The 20,568-nt window shown below is 40.5% G+C and overlaps 1 protein-coding gene and 1 pseudogene across 1 annotated transcript; both read right to left on the reverse strand.

Annotated features, from left to right (window-relative positions):
- Nucleotides 1-2,513: 2,513 nt before the first annotated feature.
- LOC126640510 (sulfotransferase 6B1-like) lies at nucleotides 2,514-20,562 on the reverse strand (annotated as a pseudogene).
- LOC126640509 (sulfotransferase 6B1-like) lies at nucleotides 7,483-13,562 on the reverse strand. The gene is made up of 7 exons (XM_050316345.1): nucleotides 13,312-13,562; nucleotides 11,724-11,863; nucleotides 10,964-11,053; nucleotides 10,227-10,353; nucleotides 9,333-9,427; nucleotides 8,668-8,824; nucleotides 7,483-7,757 (listed from the first exon to the last, which is right to left on the reverse strand). The coding sequence occupies exons 1-7, from the start codon at nucleotides 13,511-13,513 to the stop codon at nucleotides 7,627-7,629; spliced, it is 942 nt and encodes a 313-aa protein (XP_050172302.1). The 5' UTR covers nucleotides 13,514-13,562; the 3' UTR covers nucleotides 7,483-7,626.
- Nucleotides 20,563-20,568: the final 6 nt, after the last annotated feature.

Here is a 20,568-nt window from a genome sequence, read left to right on the forward strand (position 1 = left end):
GGATTGGAAGCAAACATAAAATAGACATTTTACTAGAAGCAGTTCCATGAACTATAAATGAAACTAAAAAACCAAGGAAGAAAAAAAATATTTAGAACTGTGTGTCTTAGGAAGGAACTTTCATTACAGTCAAGATTTCCAGCATGTTCACACAGAAGTACACACAGGCTGAGAGGTCAGAAGGAAATCCTTTAAGTAGGGTTGGGTAACATCAGCTGAGAAACTAGAAGATCTCACAAATCGGAAAAGACTGATATCCCCAGAAACAAATGCAAAGCAGCCTGGAATGGCAACTTAGTCAAAAGGAAGTACAGTTTATCAATTTCTGAAACAAAATTTTTTTTATAATTGGAGGAATAGTTAAAAGTGGCAGCCTTTATGGATTAAAAGAATTCAAGTCCCATCCAAAGCTTTTCCTGCTTTTCAGAGGTATTTCTGTGCAAACTTTATCTCCTAAAAACTAAAATTGGTTTTGGCCTTCTAACCATTAGGAGAGGCTGAACTCATCTCTTCAAGTCAGATTACAATAATTCCTGTGACAAATGTTGTTTTAGAAGCCAGAAGTCCTTTCCCTCTGTTGAGCTAAAAGTAGGCTGCATCTCTCTAAGCTTAGTCATCATTAACCATCACATCATCTAATTAAGTGAGTTGAATGCCAGCCATGTCACATAAAGCATTTTCTAATACACTTCTTTTGAGATTAGTTGAAACTTTGAGATGTTACAACTCAGACATCAAATTATCTCTAAAACACTTTTGATATTTGCATAAGACCTCACAATTTTATACCTTTCCTGTATGAGAAAAGAATTTCAAGTTGAGCATTAAGTGGATGTCATGTAGATCAAACATCAACTCCTCTCTTTCACTTTGTCTTCAAATGACATATTAAGTTTTTTCTCTAAGTGACCAGGAGAAAACATATAGGTAACCAGTAATCCCAAATGCTGGGATTGAAAGGCATCAGAAGGGAGAGGAAAAGGGTCCAAATGTCTGGGTGGCAGGTGTGCCTATACCTCTGGTCAGCACCCAGGAAAGACCTACATCCTGCAAGAGGAAGTCTATGGAAACACAAGTCCTTCTGCCCTTCTCCATGGAACAACTCCCAATCTTGTGCCCTTGCAGCAGTCTGAAGTCACCATTAACCTGTCATGGGCATTATTGCTCTGTCATGTGCAGTCACACACTTCTGGACTGCAGCAGCGGACACTTCATCAAGCAATAAAGATCCATTTTAGGAAAGCTGGTGAGAATCATATCATCATTACTGGCTTAAAAGCATTTCAAAGCTTCCAAAGTTCCTGGGCTGCTAAGAGCCCTTAAGCTGCAAAATGTCTTTGCAGGGAAAAAAACCCAACAGGTCTTGAGATGTCACCTTTACATCTTAATAAAAGCCTTTTGAATATTTCAATGATAGTTTCCGATTTTTGGTTAGTCTTGTTCCTTTGTTCAACTCCTTGCAGACACTGAGATTGCACACAGCTTTCTGTCATCTAGATAGCTTTTGATATCACCATGTACTAAATAGCAAAGGAGCTGTAGTAATAGGTCAAAATGTTACTAATTCCAAAATTATGGGTCATGGTGTTTTGTCTCTTTTTATCCATGGAAACCCAGAGTAAGATGAAGTCCTTCTCTTCTGGAAATGAAAACCTACAAACCCAGAATTGTCAGGTTCAAACAAACATACCTCTCAATGCAAAGCAATTTCACATGGGCAGCTCTTGCACAGACATTTAGAAAATCTGACTAGAAAGCAGGTTGTGAGTGGCCCATCAAAGCTGAATCTGCAGCACTCCTCATTATTCCTTCCAGGAAGGCATGAGGCAGAGTCTGGCACTTAGGGCCCATCCCATGCTCCAATCAGGTGAAGGGCAGCCAGGAGCACCAGGGCAGTGGGTCTCTGCTGCAGGCATCAAGCACTTTCCTGGGAAAGGTGATGGGCTGAGGATTGGCCAGGGTGTGGGTCTGTAGATGGGTTCAGCTTGGCAGGACTGGTGGCCAGACAGTGGAGGCTGTGAGGAGTTGAAGTCTGATTATGCTGAGGCACCACTGGAGCAGTGGATGACAGCCCCAGGGGCTGTTATGGGATCCTGAGCCATGGGCATGGTGGAGGCAGTCCTGAGGAGCTGTGCAGGGACAGTCAGCACTTTGACAGGGACTTAACAATTTTCCAGTTTTTTAAATTACATTTTTGGTTGCTGTTTGCTCCATTTTTAATCTTAATTCAGTGCAAGTGTCTGGCAGATAGATCTATCTGGGAATATGTGAGAGGAACCCCTCTTCCAAGGAACTGAATTCCCTTTGCTGGACAGACATTTCCTTAGTTTACTTAGTTTCCCAAAAGAATGGTTGTGACAAGAGGCCATGCAGCAAGTTTTGCATAGATGTAAGCAAGGACACTGACATGAGCAAGGAGGGTGTGGAAAACACACGTATGTGGTATAATGTATTTATTGCTGAATAAAGCCACTTTGCACTAATTTAGCTACAGGATCATCAAGGGTTTTTTTTCCCCTGATCCTCTCATTTGAATGTCATGGTCCTTCCTACTTGCCACTTACTTTTCCAGAGAGGCAAATGGGAGCAAAACACTTCAGAAAACATATAGCTGTTTATTGCTTAAGAGTTCATGACCGTAAGAGCTCAAGAAGTCCCACCCTTCACCAATGTGTGGAGTTTGCCAAAGTGCCAAAGTCTTTTCTGACCTGTCAACACCATTGTAGCCATGACAGATGTAAACTCAGACTATCATGTTCTCCCTGTACACAGACATTTGTGGGTTTAGATCTCATGGAAAGGAAAAATGCGGATTATCCAATTCTGGAACATGACTTGCTGTCATGCTCCTCATCTGTTTATTTTCAGGCCTTGCAGTACACATCATATTTTATCTTTGCTGCCATCTTTGTTCCTCCTAGGGTATCTTCAAATTTCCAATACATTTCTTCATTCTGAGCCTTAGAGAAGAGATCTTTCCAGCTCCCAACAACTCCTGTGTAAAACAGTACCAAAAGCTGAAGGAAGATGCTCCTGAGAGAATATAATACCTGCACAACAATGGGACAGAGTTACTGCCTACACAAGGCAGGATCCGATTTATTCCCCTGAGAAGTCTGATTGCCTGGGAGAGGCAATGTAGCAAAGATCAGAATCAAAGGCTGTAGCCAGACCACAGGGAGCACTGTTGGTGGGCTGCCTGCATGCCCGCCCTCCTCCTCCAGAGGGCTTCCATGGTGCCTTCATGAGTCTTTTACACAGAAGAGAGGAGAATCTGCTTTTGTCACCAGGGAAAGCTCATTCATGAATGGCTTCCTCTGAAGAGGGAAGTTTTTTGTGGTAGGTGGTAGAGAGGAGAGTGGCTAAATCCCTCTTCCTCCAAGGAGTCATGAAGGAAAGAGATTAAAGCAGGACCATATCCAGAGTATTCAGAAACCAAAGACTCCTGATGCCATGGGGAGCAGGTGGGCTGCCAGAGCTCTGACCCTGGCCCCAGGTCTGTAAGGGACCATCTCTGGGGTCACCACTGTCACATGCACTGAGAGGAGACAAATTAAGCTCTCACTGAGTAGGTATCAATAAGATGCCTATGAGGCCAGCAGAGCAATGAGTAATGCATTCCCTTGAGGTTCAAGAGATTCTTGTCCCATTAGCACACCTCTTCTCAAAGGGAACTTTCATGAAGTGGCACTTGTAGCCTCATCACCTGACCAACAGGCAAAGGCCACACCACAACCCCTCTGCACAGAGTAACGGTAGAGCCTAGGCAGATTTGGTGCAAAGTTGTTGGTATAACCTCACCAGTGTTGGCCCACACCTTCGCACCTCACTTGCCTAACTAACCAGGTCTGCTACACAAAAAAAGAGCAACATGGAAGCAATGACTGAGAACGCAAAGCCTGGCACTCTGGTAAACTTCTCACAAATAACCCCCAAATCCCATCACTGGCAGAAGCTTGCCCAGGATGCCACAAGAGAGAACTTAACTACACTAGTCCTTTGTATACAGTCTAATGATTTCATGACTAAGTGAGGAAACATATTCAAAATTCCTTCTAGAGTTTTACTTCAGAAGGTAGATTCACCATTTGCAGAGACTTACCCTTCCTGAAGAGGACATGCCCAAACTTTCCATGGGTTTCATTGGATTTCTCTTTCATAGCTTTGAAACTGGTTTTCTTGGCAATTATGGAAAAATCTTCCTCACAGAGGGAGAAGCCAAAGAAGGCAGCAATGTTTTTCATCTGCTGTACCTGGTTCTGCCCTAAGGCACATAGCACAGAGGTGAAATGAAAAGATTTGACAGTGTGGCTGTGGCATGGAGCCAGAACCCAGTGGGAAGTGCAGCAAACGAGGCTGTCTCCCACATATGTCACCAAGAGCTCTAACAGAGAGAAAACCCACACATACTGCCCTCAGGTTCAAGGTTTTTTCTCCTTTCCTCAAAGCAGCTGTGCCTCTGGCAGATATGACTCCTTTCAGAAACAGACAAGGGTATTCTCCTTCTAACCCCCATAGTCCTCCCCTAAACATAAAAGAGTAGCTCAGAAAGGCACACCCTTCCAAACAGGCTAAAAGGCTTGACTCAAGAGTTTCTACTTCCCCATGCCCATATATATCAGGAGGGTTGCATAGAACACTCATTAAGGAAGAGCTGGATGAAATGTCACACCTCTTTGAGTTCCTCATAGCTTATTGTCATGATCCTCTCATTATTGATGTGTTTGTTTCATTTCACTAGGTTGTCAAAGTAGGATCCCCAGGCCACTGAAAAAAAGAAAAGGTATAGCTGGGTAGACTACTCCCAAAATCCCAAAACAGGCCCTTAATCAAATCAGTCAGTCAGGACAGCTCTCTAAGCATGGCACTGGGATGGTGAAGTAGTGACCAGCTCAACATGTCCGTTCGTTCTCCTGAGGTCAGTGCAGAATGTCCCAGCTACGGCCACTTGGTAGCACCAAACCACAAGCTCTGTTGTCGGAATGGAAAAGTCAGGCTAAAGCTTTCTCATGATGTCTCTTCTGAGTTGAAGGCAAAACTCTGATTCTCTGGTACTCCCTGTTTCTGCTCTACCATGGGCCTGTCTGTCTCTTCTGGGAGTGCCTTGGCAAGGTATGTTAGAGGCGGATCCCCATGCACAGGTCTCTGTGTATGCCCCTCAGGTAAGGAGCAGTGCCAGAGGACGCAGGGCAAAGTACATTTCCCAGTCATGAAGTCTGCAAAGAACTCATCCCAGGGGTCAAAGGACAGCAGCACTGGCACGTTGTTGCAGACCTGGTAACAGGAGACTGCCATGTCCTTGGAGTTCTGAACTAGCACAAGGATCTAGAGGAAGAAAACACATAATGTGGTTAGGATTTGATGGCTGACCAAAATACCATCTTCTCAACACATCACAGAGTATCACAGAATCATTTAGGTTGGAAAAGACCTGTCAGATCATTGAGTCCAACCATTAACTAAGCCCTGCCAAGTCCACCACTAAACCATGTCCCTAAGCACCACATCTACACATCACTTACATACCTCCAGGGATGGTGACTCAACCACTTCCCCGGCAGCCAGTTCCAATGCTCAACAACCTTCCATCAATAATTTTTGCTAATATCCAGTCTAAACCTCCCCTGGTGCAGCTTGAGGCCGCTTCCTTTTCTCCTGTCACCTCTTACTTGTGAGAAGAGACCAACCCGCACCTGACCGCAACCTCCTTTCAGGCAGTTGTAGAGAGCAATAAGGTCTCCCTGAACCTCCTTTTCTCCAGGATAAAGAAACCCAGCTCCCTCAGCTGCTCCTCATAAGACTTGTGCTCCAGACCCTTCACCACCTCTGTTGCCTTCTTTGGACACATTCCAGCACCTCAAGATCCTTCTTACAGGATAGTGAGAGGCCCAGAACTGAACAAAGTGTTCAAGGTGCAGCCTCACCAGTGCCAAATACAGAGGGACAATCACTTCCCTTGTCCTGCTGGCCACACTATTTTTGATAAAATCCATAATTTAATCTTTGGGTGAAATTGTTCCTTATGTGGCTGTTATTTGTATTGTAGCTAATATATTTTTAGAAGATAAATAGTGTTGAGGTAGAGAAACAGATATCTCTACAGATCATCCAAACACACAGACAATACAGAATGGCTTAATTGCCCTGTGGAGGGCCTTTCACTCTTTCTGCATGCTCTTGAAAATACTATGAGTCCTGTTCACTGTCCATATATCAAACCCCTGCATTACATCCTTGTCTCTTCCATCATAAGTGGTTGTTAGACACTTACTTAGTAAATCCATACACAAGTTTAATAAAGCATGAGGAGTTGTTTAGTGATATATAGAACAATCTGTCATGGATAGAAATGCTGGTATCAGAAGCATTTGCAGTACAACATAAAGAGAAAATTCACCTTAGCCAAAGATTTACCTTGGCCTTGTTTTGAAAAATCATTTGGGGAAAAGACATGAGGTAAGAAATAGGTTAATATAATTTTTCTGGTTTCTTCATCCCCTTGAAGCAAACAGACAAAAATACAATGTAAGCATCCTCTTCAATGGAAATATACCATTTCAGGAATCATAAGTAACAAAAAATATTAGATCAGAAGGAAAAAAAATTTTTTTTTTCTTTATGATTGGTGAGGATCTAGTAGTAATAATGTTTGAAAGTCACTGCTATTGTGTTATTCCATTATGTCTTACCTTGAAAAGAGATTCCCACATTCTTCTGAATTGATTCTCACACTCACTGACTTCACCTCTGCTTATGTTTCACTCCCTCATCATGTTAGTAATCCATCGACTTTCCTAGCCTACATTACTTTTCTGACACAGCAGCTTGCCCTGTCTATCCTCCCCTCCCCCACCTCCTTCCTCCAGTGAATGCAAGGGCCCACAGTGTGTCTTTAGTGGAGCAAAAGTACGTGAGGTGTTACTGCTTGAATAGCTTGGTCCTTCAGAGTGACATTGTAAGGGCACAGAGGGACTGAACCCAAGCCTTGGCATGACACAGGAGAGAATAAACTGCAGAAATAGGTCATGGTCTGGTTTTCCATCAGATCAACAAGGACATGATTACCTCTTATTATAGTTTAGGTGTTCTCCAACTAATTTTAATCTAGTTCAATAGAGTAATGGTGATTCTCATTCCTTTCTTTCTCCTCCCTCTAGCTCTGATCCAGTTTGTGCTGAAGCCATGGAAGACATCCTTTGGCATTACATTTGTGTTAGATCCATATTTTTGCGAGTGATCTTTTCTACAAAGATGTTTTTTAATTTGAAATATTTTTGAAGAAAAATAATCTGCATAGAAAATAATTATAAAATAGTCTAGAAAGATGGGGTTTGGTTAGAAAGAAAAGGAGCATTTCCTTCCAGTTGACAGCTACTGGAACAGCACTGTTGAATTTTCGTGAATGTGATTCATTGACATGCTTTTCAGCAAATGGCTGTAGCCAAAGCCAGCCTAAGATCTCGCCAGAAGAAAGAGCTATCATTGTCACTATAAAGGCCATTGAAATATCTTTATTAAAGTAATTCTAAGATGCTTTAATAATTGATTAAATTTTCTAGTATAGAGCATTCAGGTTATCAGAGTGTGCCTAGAGAAGTTCTTGTTCTAACCACATTTTATTTCTCTTCAGGCTTTACAGTACACTTCATACTTTAACTTTTTTCCCAGCTTAGTTCCTCCTACATATTCTTCAAATGCTTTGTCCATTTTCTCATTCTGATCTTCACTGAAAAGATTCTTCCAGTCACTTACATCCCCTGCAGAGAGGAAAAGAAACTCAAAAATCAAGAAAAATGTTTCTATACATCTGTCATTCTTATTCCATTGTGTCCTAAATATTGCTGATCTATTTTCCCAGATAAAACTTTACTCATTTCTGCACCAAGATAATTTTGTGAAGTCAATGGAGCTACATATCAGTGCAACTGCTACAATGTAAAAGAACATACTCCTCTTCAGGTGACTGTGTTCAAAAAGACAGCCTAAAGTCCGGTTCCCTACAGTTCTCTGATTTAGTGAGTTTTATGACTGATAAAGGGAAAGACCATGAAGAATTGATTAAGAATTATCTCGCAGGAGGCAGAGCTGCATTTCTGCTCCTTTGGCAGTAAGAGTTTTTATCTACAGACTTCTTTAACGTAAAATGCATCAATAGATTGACAGCCAGGGTAGCCTTCCCATTTCTGTGTTCCCTACACTAGGCTGCAAAAGTAGCTCCCTTTTGTTGCCCCTCCCTTGTGTACCTGATTCTTGCATGCTTGACTTACTCCTAACCCGTAAGACTGAACAGGGGTTTGGCAGTGGCTCTCCTAAAAAGTGTGATCGTGCCACTCAGGTTGAGTTTGGCCCCGTGCTGCCTGCTCGGATAAGCCTCTGATGGCTAAACAATCAGTGATGTAGGCACAGAGGAGAAGAGGAGTTCAGGCACAGGACACTTCCTCCTTCCTGACAGACATCTGTGGGCCTATAAAATTTGCTCTGGTGCCAGTGCCTTGCTGGGCATCTTCCTCACCAGTGCTCCTTGAATAGCTTTCTCAAGTGAAATAGTGATAACCTGCTTGATATGAACTTGCAATGCTAATATGTGTGCGAAAACAAGAAGCAAAGCACAGTCCAAGTTCTTGAGAAGGTGACATTTCTACCTCTGAACCACTTGCAGCTTCCTACCTTTGCGAAAGAAAATGTCACCGAACGCCCCATGGGTCTTCTGAGAGTTCTTCTTCATTGCCTGAAAGCTGCTCCTCTCTACCACAAGCTGAAGCTCTTCCTCAGTCAGTGAAATCCCTAAGAAAGCAGCTATCTTTTGCACTCCCAGGACACGATTCTGGAAAGAGGAATGTAACACATCACGTGACATTCAACCAAATTACACTGCTTTGCATGGTGGTTACAATTCTAAACATCTCTCTGCTCGATACATGTATGGGATATTCACAGATCTCAGGAGCACTAGAGGAACACATAGTGTTTCTCTTCTCCATAATTATTTTGGAGGAGATATGAGCTGTTTCCCTATAGATTACAAAAGACTGTGCATGATTTACAGCTGAACAAAAGCTATACTTTTGAACATAAAAAAAGCTCCTCCCAAAAAATTTTTGGGGATATTGATTTACAAGTATTTTGGGCTTATATTACAGCACATAAAAAACAGTAATAATTTGCTCAAGCAAAATTTTAAAAGGTTTTTGAGTTTGCATTTCACCTTTTCTTTACGTAAAACAAGAATCTATCCAATGCAGTTTGAATACCCTACATGAATATAATGATGAATTGGTTTAGGAAAACATGTTTCTACACATAAAAATATTTGTAATTATTGATAATCTCACCTCTTTTAGCTCTTCATAAGTTATTGTCATAACATTTTCTTCATCAGCATATTTGTTCCATTTGGAAAGGTATTCAAAGTAGCATCCCCAGACCACTAAATAAAACAAAACAATCCTAAGATGTGTCATAAATGAACATTAGACAAACTCCTTACACAACAAACTAAATTTTACTCATTCCATTGATCTCTCAGCCATGGGCACTAGTAATCATCTCTATGGCAGAGTTACACCCTTCTGGGGAAGTTTTAGGGTTTGCTCCAGGCTGTTCTGGCATAGGTACAAGTCTCAGGGATATGATACAATTTGGAAGTTGGAACAGTAAAACTTGTTAGTATCTCAAGGCAGATGGAAGTCCAACAAAGAGCTATCAGTACTCAAACCATCTTGCAGACTCCCTCAATCCACTTTAAAACCTTCCGCATAACCCTCCCTCCAATGTTAGGCTGGCTGTGTGCTATGCTAAACTGATGCCATTTTAAACCAGTGTAATTTTTTTCTCTCCTTTTTAATGCAATAGACTTAGTCCAAATAACTCCTTCCATCCAATTTGGCATATAGGTCTTTATATGTCTGCATGGACACAAGATGATGGACCTTGGAGAGGAGGGGTGAAGGGGATCCAGGACAGAGATAAGGAAGAACTACTTCTTCCAGAAAAAATATCAGTTTGTACAAGGTAAAGCAGCTTGTGGAACTGCAGCTTTGACAGGGACTCACCCTCAAGCAGTAAGACAAGTATAGTAAACTTTAGTGCAAATACCTAACTTTCGGTCTTTAATCTGTGCTTTTGTACTGTAAACCAAAAAATCCTAATGATGCTGATTTAATGAAGTACAAGCTTTTTGAGACAAAGCACTGAATAATTGACACAGACAGAATAATATACTGTACTTCTCTTTGACATGAAATCTGTGAAGAAATCATCCCAGGTCTCATAGGAAGGAAAACTAGCCAGGCCATTGGAAAAATGGTAATAAGATGTAGCTACATCCTTTGGGTTACGAATCAATAACAATATCTAGGAAAAAAAAATTATTTGTAATTTATTTTCAAAAATTGAAACATATAACAGATTAGAGTATGAAGACAATACAATAATATACTTTATAACTGCAGTTGGGGAATTTCTAATATCTTGAATGCTACTTGCAGACATAGCAATTTCATTCCAAATTCAGAAGGGAAGTATTTACTTTGCTTTGGCACCATGTGAAGAGGATTGCCTATAATTATTAAAGTATCTTATACAGAGTAACCACATTAATTATGCAGAATATAACTGAGTTTTGCTCAATACAAGCATAATTCGTCATTTAGGTAACAGGGAAAAATCACAAAAATATAATTTCTCTCTGAAACTTGACACGCTGAAGCCCTCACTTGTGACAACACCACAAAATGTCTCTAATAGGAAATTGTGTCAAAAGGCATTTTGCCTCTGGAGGATTTGTTCAAGCCCTGCAACTCCCTTATGGAGACTGTCACAAAGGTACCAAGAAGGATGAATGGAGGTTAAGTGAGCACGAATGATAGAACTTAAACAGGCATGTAGAAATGGCCAGGCTAAACACTCAAGTATAAGAGTGATTCTGAAAACTGGCTGAAAAGACATTAAAATCAGCACTCACCTTGACTTTATTTTTGAAGATAGACTTGGGAAGGTTTTCAGGACGGAGATGAGTAACAATAACTCTTGGAGAAGGCAATTTGGTCATTCGCTTTACAAATTGGAAGTAGGAGAGTGGACAGTTCAGTCAGTACAAGTTTTCTTTTCATCAGGCTATTCTAAAATGTTGCCTTGCTAAACTTATCAACACATACTGGCTGACTTAAGTTCTTTTTTGTGTGTATGTGTTACCCTGGGATATTAGTGGGCTGCTGTGAGTAGCTCTAACCTTCAAAAACCCCTGAGAATGAGTGACTACAGAAAGACCATCCATCGTTAATTCTCTTCAGTCATAATGAATTTAACATCGACTGTTAGACAAGAGATCAAATCTAAAGGTAAGATACAGACTCCAGCTGGGTATTTGTGAAAGCTGAAGCATTTCAAGCACTGAAAGAAGGGGTGAGGAGGAAGAGCTAGTAAAAGAGACAAAAGCTAATATTTCATTCTTTGATATTTCTTGAAGCTCTTCTTAAATACAAAAGATGCTATGCAGAATTTCTGCAGTTCTTGTGTATCTAAGGGGTAAGTGCTCCTGTCACACTCATTGAAGTGCTCATTTATCCCTCACCATTCGACAATCCAGACAAGATTCATCCGGACCAGATGCCACATACAGAAAAGTGGGAGACTTCTTTACAAACAGTAGAATATTTCACACCCCATATAATCAGTATTTGGAGCACATATTTTAATAATTTTCATACATATTCTGTTCCCACCTCATATTTCTCGGCATCTCCAACTTCAAGGTAGGGGAATTCTTCTAGTTCTTCATCATTCGCACTGCTTTCTCTATCCTGTGTTTTCTTTTGAGATACGGTTACCAGGTCAGTTAAGATTTGACTGAGCCAGTTTGTGCCTGAAGGATGAAAAATACAGAATTTCTTGTAAAACTTCTGGAATAAACAGAATGGATTTTCCAGGAAAGCCTGGAGGAAGGTAGTACTACTGAGTTGAGTTATCTGGTCTCCTTTCATGTGATACAATCACAGCTGACTCTCTGGACAATCACCTGTCGGGGTCCTACCTTTGGTCCTCATAAGGATACATTCCTCCAGCTAGAAACGATCAGCACATCCTAAATCTACTTGTATATTGAAAATTAACTTGTGTATTGTGAACTAAGTAATCAAGGAGAAGAACCACTCAGATTCAACTAGGAAAACCTTCATTCATGTAATCAATATGATTGTGACAAATATAAGGGCGAATGGGGTGGTAAATCTGTACCATAAAACCTAAAATATTATATTTTTTGGATGGGATGCCCAGTGTTGACTTAGGAGGAAAGATAGGTCACAGAACTTCAACACAGTAGCAGAGCTAGCTCTGAAAACTGGGCTGTATGTACTCATTTTCTTTACCAACAGGAAAAAATTCTCAAAAGTGATATTTCCTATACACTTTTATTATAATTTTACTCAAAACATACCAAAGAGTCTGTAGCCTACTCCCATCTTTAGTCTACCATTTCCTGACTTCTGGATACTGAGTTCCTACACCTTTCTCACTACAGTTTTAACAACTGTTAAAACCAGCGGCAGTCTGGTGCAAGCATTTCTTCAAAAAGAAAACACCATAAAAGAACAAAAACTTTGCAATCTTGTCAAATCTAAGTGCAAACACAACTGATGGAGGAGAGAAACTACTAGATTAAAATGAATATGAGACACATCGAACCCAAACCTTTGGTCCCTCTGATTAGAGGCACCACAGGGTGCTCTCAGGCAGAAGGAGCAAAGGAGCAAAGGTTGTAAACTTACACTCCTAGCAAAGATCTCCTCCTGATTTCCTACTAAGTACTGAACAATGTGATCGCTTCAAGAGTTAGATTGATAGTTATTTCCTGACAGAAAATGCAGCATGGAATGGGAAGGTATGGAAAGCTCAATTCTGGGTAAAAATGTAAAGCTGTTAACTTTACAAAGATAAATGTGACAGCAGATCCTGTAACACCAAGAGATCTCATTATGTCTAATGTAAAACACTGTATTTTAGTTCTCTCCAATTCATGCATTTAACTTCATAACTATGAAAAGTAAAGATAACAAAAAACTTTGCATCTCATAGAAAAGAAATCAGATGGGTTTTCTCAGTCTTTTGGAAAATTCCTTACATAAAATCCTCATAATTCACTTTGTTGTGCTTTTTGAGAACAAAATCTCGTTTCACAAAATTTTGTGAACATTCTAAATACTGTTATTTAATATATTATATAACATACCATACACATTGCATATATTTAGTACAAATCCACTTCTTTGCAATTAGATAATCTTATTTATGAAAAAAGCAAAATATATTCACCAGATTTAGGGTATGCTGCCAAAATGATATCATCACTTCTGGCTTCAAAGGACTCCAAAGCTCTGAATGTTTCAGGACTACAAACAGTGACAGGGTAGGGAGTTCCATTGTAAGAAAACAGCAGTTCATCACGACGCATTGTACTGGCTTCCGCTTCTGCCTTATCTACAAGATCAGCAATTTTTTTCCCGGACTTCTCCATTCTACTTCTCTCTCTCACACGCACAGGCTCTGACACAGTGTGAAAGGCTATGTAGAAAAAGAACCTCACATGTTGCCTTTTTATATATGCTGGGTGTGTTGGTGGTTTTATTGACCTTATGATAATAATTTACTACTCTTTCTGAAATCTTAAGACTCCAAAGAGTAATTTGAAACTTTTGAAATCAGTAAAAGTTGAACATAAACAAGATATGCAACCAAATGCAATTGCTTTCTAGGAATAAGGACTTATGTAATTTCAAAATATCATGCCTGTCACTTGAAAAGGGTAGATTAGAAGAATTTTCTCTCCATCCTGTATTAATTTTTCTTTTTTGGCTATCAATGTCCCACAGGAGATCAAACCCTTTTAATGTCCAAAACAGTCTGTTAGTGTCTCACCTAATGAGACTCTTCTCTTAAGAGAAACCCCATACAAACAGGACATTTGATACCTTTTACATAGGGACTGCATTTAACAGTGGTAGAAAAATCCCTCAACAGCTTTCTCCTATGAGTTATTTCACCATTGATGAAACTGGTAGCACCTGAAAACAGACTCACTCTAACACTTCATGAAATAGCACGCTTATTAATACAAATTTGTGGGTTTCGCTATGCCTGGAATAGGGTCTAACTTCAGAAAAAGCACACTTATAGCAGGTAGTAATAATAATAACACAAAGCATAGGCACACATGCTAAAGCCAAGGCAACTTACAATGAAGTAATAAGTAAAAATTTTAAAGCACTATGGAACAAAAGTAAAATTAGTGTATATGTATACATCATGTAAAAATAAGCAGAAATGCAAAGATTTCTTGTCCCACCTGAATTAATATAGGTTTTTTGGCTCTCAGTGTCCCCAGTATATCAAAGCTTTTTAAATCCCAAAACTGTCTGTCCACACCTCACCTAAAGAGATCCTTCCCTAGGAAGATTCACTGTGAGGGACAGGACTTCTCATACCCTGACATGGGGACAGCACTAAATAGCAAGGGAGAACCTTCTCAGCAAAGTTCTCTTACAAATTACAAGGCTGCCAGTGCCAAAACAAAACCAGGACTAGCTCTAGCAGCTCACAAAATAACTCATATTAATACAAGTATGTGACAAATTACTGTAGGGTTTGTGTCGCCTATGAGCATGTTTAACTGCATGACTGCACTTAACTAATAAAAAAACCCCAAAACCAGAAGCACGTTCTACAAAACAAGACAACTACCTAAGCCTTAATACAAAACTCAAGCAACCCCCCTCCATGACACACCGATTTACGAAGACTAGAACAAAATCTAAACACACTCGTTAACACAAAGCAAAAAAGAAAGAACTAACACACATTTTAACTCACTAAGATAAGCAAATGCACACCTCAAAGCAAACCACAAACAACGAGTCAGCAATAAGGTACAGTATAGGACAACAACAAAAAAAATCTATAAATAAGATATATACCTGCTAAGTTACAAGGTGTAGAGCAAGGTAAAATTAGTATCTTATAAAGCAAAGTAGGAAAGTGCAATTGGGAAATAAGGTGTCTAGGGTTAAAAGTGAAAGATGGTAATCTATAAATTATAAGGCAAGGTCAAGTAAAGAAAGCAGAGTAAATGGTTGCTTAACCCCCACAATGTCTGAAGGAGTGGAAGGAGACAGGGCAGCTCGTTAGTTGCTGCCTGCAGAGATGATGGAACTTCTCTCTAATTGTACTCATGTCCAATCTCTTTTTATACTTTTTTTCTTAGGCATTTTGACTGACCATAGTCAGTAAACTAATTCTGGGGGTGATAGACAGATGACATAGGCCTAATGGTGGGCTCCCTGTGTTCTCACGGGATGTTGCAAAGAAAGGCCATGCACTCCATCCTTCGGTAATCTTATCAGTCTGTTGCTGGCAAGTCTCCCCATTTTCTTGAGGACTTGTGGGAAGCCATCAGTGTCTCTCTGTCCCTTTTTGTGTAACCCACTGGCATCTGGCAATGGGTTTCTGGGAATGCTCCGTCCAGGTGCTGAAGTGTTTTCCGTAACAGATCAGGACGGTCATCATGGCCTTGAATTGGTCTGTCGCCCTACAGCAGTGACCAGCTCAACATGTCCATTCGTTCTCCTGAGGTCAGTGCAGAATGTCCCAGCTACGGCCACTTGGTAGCACCAAACCACAAGCTCTGTTGTCGGAATGGAAAAGTCAGGCTAAAGCTTTCTCATGATGTCTCTTCTGAGTTGAAGGCAAAACTCTGATTCTCTGGTACTCCCTGTTTCTGCTCTACCATGGGCCTGTCTGTCTCTTCTGGGAGTGCCTTGGCAAGGTAAGTTAGAGTGGGATTCCCATGCACAGGTCTCTGTGTATGCCCTCATGTAAGGAGCAGTGCCGGAGGACGCAGGGCAATGTACATTTCCCAGTCATGAAGTCTGCAAAGAACTCATCCCAGGGGTCAAAGGACAGCAGCACTGGCACGTTGTTGCACACCTGGTAACAGGAGACTGCCATGTCCTTGGAGTTCCGAACTAGCACAAGGATCTAGAGGAAGAAAACACATAATGTGGTTAGGATTTGATGGCTGACCAAAATACCATCTTCTCAACACATCACAGAGTATCACAGAATCATTTAGGTTGGAAAAGACCTCTCAGATCATTGAGTCCAACCATTAACTAAGCCCTGCCAAGTCCACCACTAAACCATGTCCCTAAGCACCACATCTACACATCACTTACATACCTCCAGGGATGGTGACTCAGCCACTTCCCCGGCAGCCAGTTCCAATGCTCAACAACCTTCCATCAATATTTTTTTTCTAATATCCAATCTAAACCTCCCCTGGTGCAGCTTGAGGCCACTTCCTTTTCTCCTGTCACCTCTTACTTGTGAGAAGAGACCAACCCGCACCTGACTGCAACCTCCTTTCAGGCAGTTGTAGAGAGCAATAAGGTCTCCCCTGAACCTCCTTTTCTCCAGGATAAAGAAACCCAGCTCCCTCAGCTGCTCCTCATAAGATTTGTGCTCCAGACCCTTCACCACCTCTGTTGCCTTCTTTGGACACACTCCAGCACCTCAAGATCCTTCTTACAGGATAGTGAGAGGCCCAGAACTGAACACAGTGTTCAAGGTGCAGCTTCATCAGTGCCAAATACAGAGGGACAATCACTTCCCTTGTCCTGTTGGCCACATGATTTCCGATAAAATCCATAATTTAATCTTTGGGTGAAATTGTTCCTTATGTGGCTGTTTTTTGTATTGTAGCCAATATCTTTTTAGAAGATAAATAGTGTTGAGGTAGAGAAACAGATATCTCTACAGATCATCCAAACACACAGACAATACAGAATGGCTTAATTGCCCTGTGGAGGGCCTTTCACTCTTTTTTCATGCTCTTGAATATACTATGAGTCCTGTTCACTGTACCTATATCAAACCCTTGCATTACATCCTTGTCTCTTTCATCATAAATGGTTGTTAGACACTTAGTAAATCCATACACAAGTTTAATAAAGCATGAGGAGGTGTCAAATCAAAAGCATAACTTCAAGACTTGGAAGATCAGTAAAAGTTACCTACAAAGAATACTTTAAAATCATTTTTCTTCCAAAATGCAGAACTACCAAAATAGACCATTTTTTTGGAAATATTTTCTTTAGCAGTGCCGTCCAGCAGCCAGGGCTTCAGGGTAAGCAGGTGAATGACTCATAGGCCACAGCTCTTATGGTCCCCAGGTAGAATGCTGAGTTGTTCAATGATCTACAGGACAATCTGCCTTGGATAGAAATGCTGGAAATAGAAGCATTTGCAGTACAACATAAAGAGAAAATTCACCTTAGCCAAAGATTTACCTTGGATTTATTTTGAAAAATCATTTGGGGAAAAGACATGAGGTAGGAAATGGGTTAATAAAATTTTTCTGGTGTCTTCATCCCCTTAAAGCAAACAGAAATACAATGTAAGCATCCTCTTCAATGGAAATATACCTTTTCAGGAATCATAAGTAACAAATAAGGTTAGTCCAAAAAGAAAGATAATTTTGTTTTGTTGGTTTTTTCTTTTTAGGATTGGTGAGGATCTAGTAGTAATAATGTTTGAAAGCCGTTGCTATTGTGTTAGACAATTATGTCTTACCTTGAAAAGAGACTCCCACATTTTTCTGAATTGATTCTCACACTCACTGACTTCACCTCTGCTTACGTTTCACTCCCTCATCATGTTAGTAATCCATTGACTTTCCTAGCCTACATTACTTTTCTGACACAGCAGCTTGCCCTGTCTATCCTCCCCTCCCCCACGTCCTTCCTCCATTGAATGCAAGGGCCCACAGTGTGTCTTTAGTGGAGCAAAAGCAGGTGAGAGATTGCTTCCAGACTCACTAACAACTTCCTACACAATCTCTCATCCAAAAATGCTACAAAGGTAACAGGTTTTTAGGATTATTGATTTCACCTTCTTAATGAAAATAAATGGGATACTCAGATTTATTTCTCAGAGTGCCTGGAAAGCCTCACTGCAAGGGAAGGCTCTTGTGTGGTATCAGTGTCTGAAAACTCAAAAGCTGTCAGGAAACTGCAATGGGATTCAGCCAGTGAGAACCCAGAATGCAACTCCAAAATCTGGTCTGGATCTAACTGGGGGAAAAGCATCACAGAAGATGTCAGGCTTGATAGACTTTTGCCTGTTCCATAAACTGGGGCGTTTGCTGAAAATACAATTAATGCAAGAAGGGGCATAGGCAGGGGATCAATAAGAACACAGAAAGCTGGTCTGCTATATTACAAGATGCCTGCAACTGTAGATTTACAAGGGACTTTTTGTAAATTTCTAGTCCTCACCTTGTACTGCTAAAGTATCAAGCATGATTTTCTTCTCCCTGACAGATGAAATTTTTTTGCAGTCTGTGCAGAGCATCATTCTCCAGTTAAGATTGACCTGCAAACACAGGCTGTAATAATTAGTACCTGCCTTTTAGGTATGGTGCTCCTGTTGCAGTAGACCTGAATAAGATTTGACCGTCTTTTTCCAGCACTGTCACCATGTTAGTTCTTGCTGAGATTAATTCCTCAGCACCTTTCATGCCAAATGCTGCATTGCTGGTTTACCCCCAGTAAGTACCTGTGCCTTTGCTTTCTCTTTTCTAAATGCAGTGTTTTACACTTACCTTGACTGATCTTGGTGTTTGCTCATCTTTTCAATTTGCTATGTTCTTTCAAATTGTTTCCCAATTTTCTCAAGTACTTTCATCTGTCTATTCTGCTCTCCAGATTTAAAAGTCAATCATTTATGACACAGTATGTGATACTAGTGTGTCCAGCAGTGCTAAGAACAATGTAGAATATGCCCAGGACTCACCACTAGGGGATACTGCTTTAATTGACCTCCCAAATTTGCTGTCATCCAGTATACGCAGTTTGACCATGAGCATGCTATTGCAACCGAGTTTGTAACATCCATACAAACAAGTGGATATGCCTGAAAGTATTGCTGCTGATGACCCTGCTTCTGAATGCCTTCTGTAGCTGTTGTATGAATCTACAGGACCACAAATCTACTTTCAGTAATTTCATTTCATTTCTTTAAACACATTTGTACATTGCCATCTCCATATACAAGGCCACACATTTCTGTCATTTACATTGTGTCCCTTCTGTCCACACAGAACCAATAAGCATTAGAAGAATGCAACAAAAAAAACTTTATTATTCCAATGTATCTTTTATTTCTCTTTCTTATCTGCTTAGGAGATGAGTCTATAAATTGGGTGTGGTTTTTCCTGGTTTTAATTCAACTGTAGTTAAAGAATTTCATTATGCTTCTTTTTCCAGAACAGGTGGATGAAGGGCAATTGGTCCCTGGACAGGTCTGAAATACTGAGTCCACGGTGCCAGGTAGCAATGGCAGTACAATATCGCTGAGGACAGTAATGACCCGCACCATCACTCTTGACAATCCCACTCTCTCAATAGAACCATTTTCAAGAACGACACTGACAAACTCGAGGTGTTCCGAAGGACAACCACGAAGATGAGAAGGCTCAGGGACAACCTCATCACAGTATTTCAGAAGTTAAAGGGCACCAACAAAGATGACAGAGGTTCTCTATTCACAAGGATTCATATGGAGAAGGTAACAGGCAGAGGGTTCACATTGCATCACGAGAGGTTTCATCTTAATATAAGAAAAAAATTTCTTACAGGGTGAACAATCATTCACTGGAACAACACCTCCAGGAATGTGGTAGAGTCTCTCCTCATCACTGCAGGCTTTCAAGATGCAATAATCTCATCTAGGCTCCCTTTCTCACAAAAGGTTGGACCAGATCATTTCTCAAGGGCTCTTCCATCCTGGGCTGTTCTCTGTTCCTATAAAACCAGTGACTCCAAGTGAATCTTTCCTATTGACACCAGCCCATAATCTGAAATCCATCCTGATATTTTCCATTCAGAGAGATTAAAATCTGTAAGAATGCCGATTCTCATTCCTTTCTTTCTCCTCCCTCTAGCCTGTAGTAATCCAGTTTGTGCTGAAGCCATGGAAGACATCCTTTGGCATTATGTTTGTGTCAGATCCATATTTTCACTAGTGATCTTTTCTATGAAGATGTTTCTTAATTTGAAATATTTTTGAAGAAAAATATTCTGCATAGAAAATAATTATAAACTAGTCTAGAAAGATGGGGTTTGGTTAGAAAGAAAAGGAGCATTTCCTTCCAGGCGACAGCTACTGGAACAGGGCTGTTGAATTTTCGTGAATGTGATTCATTGACATGCTTTTCAGCAAATGGCTGTAGCCAAAGCCAGCCTAAGATCTCGCCAGAAGAAAGAGCTATCATTGTCACTATAAAGGCCATTGAAATACCTTTATTAAAGTAATTCTAAGATGCTTTAATAATTTGATTTAATTTTCTAATATAGAGCATTCAGGTTATCGGAGTGTGCCTAGAGAAGTTCTTGTTCTATCCACATTTTATTACTCTTCAGCCTTTACAGTACACTTCATACTTTAACTTTTTTCCCAGCTTAGTTCCTCCTACATATTCTTCAAATGCTTTGTCCATTTTCTCATTCTGATCTTCAC

This window comes from Myiozetetes cayanensis, unplaced genomic scaffold (genome assembly GCF_022539395.1).
Source record: "Myiozetetes cayanensis isolate MyiCay16 unplaced genomic scaffold, myiCay2020 scf2-11, whole genome shotgun sequence".
Taxonomy (NCBI): domain Eukaryota; kingdom Metazoa; phylum Chordata; class Aves; order Passeriformes; family Tyrannidae; genus Myiozetetes; species Myiozetetes cayanensis.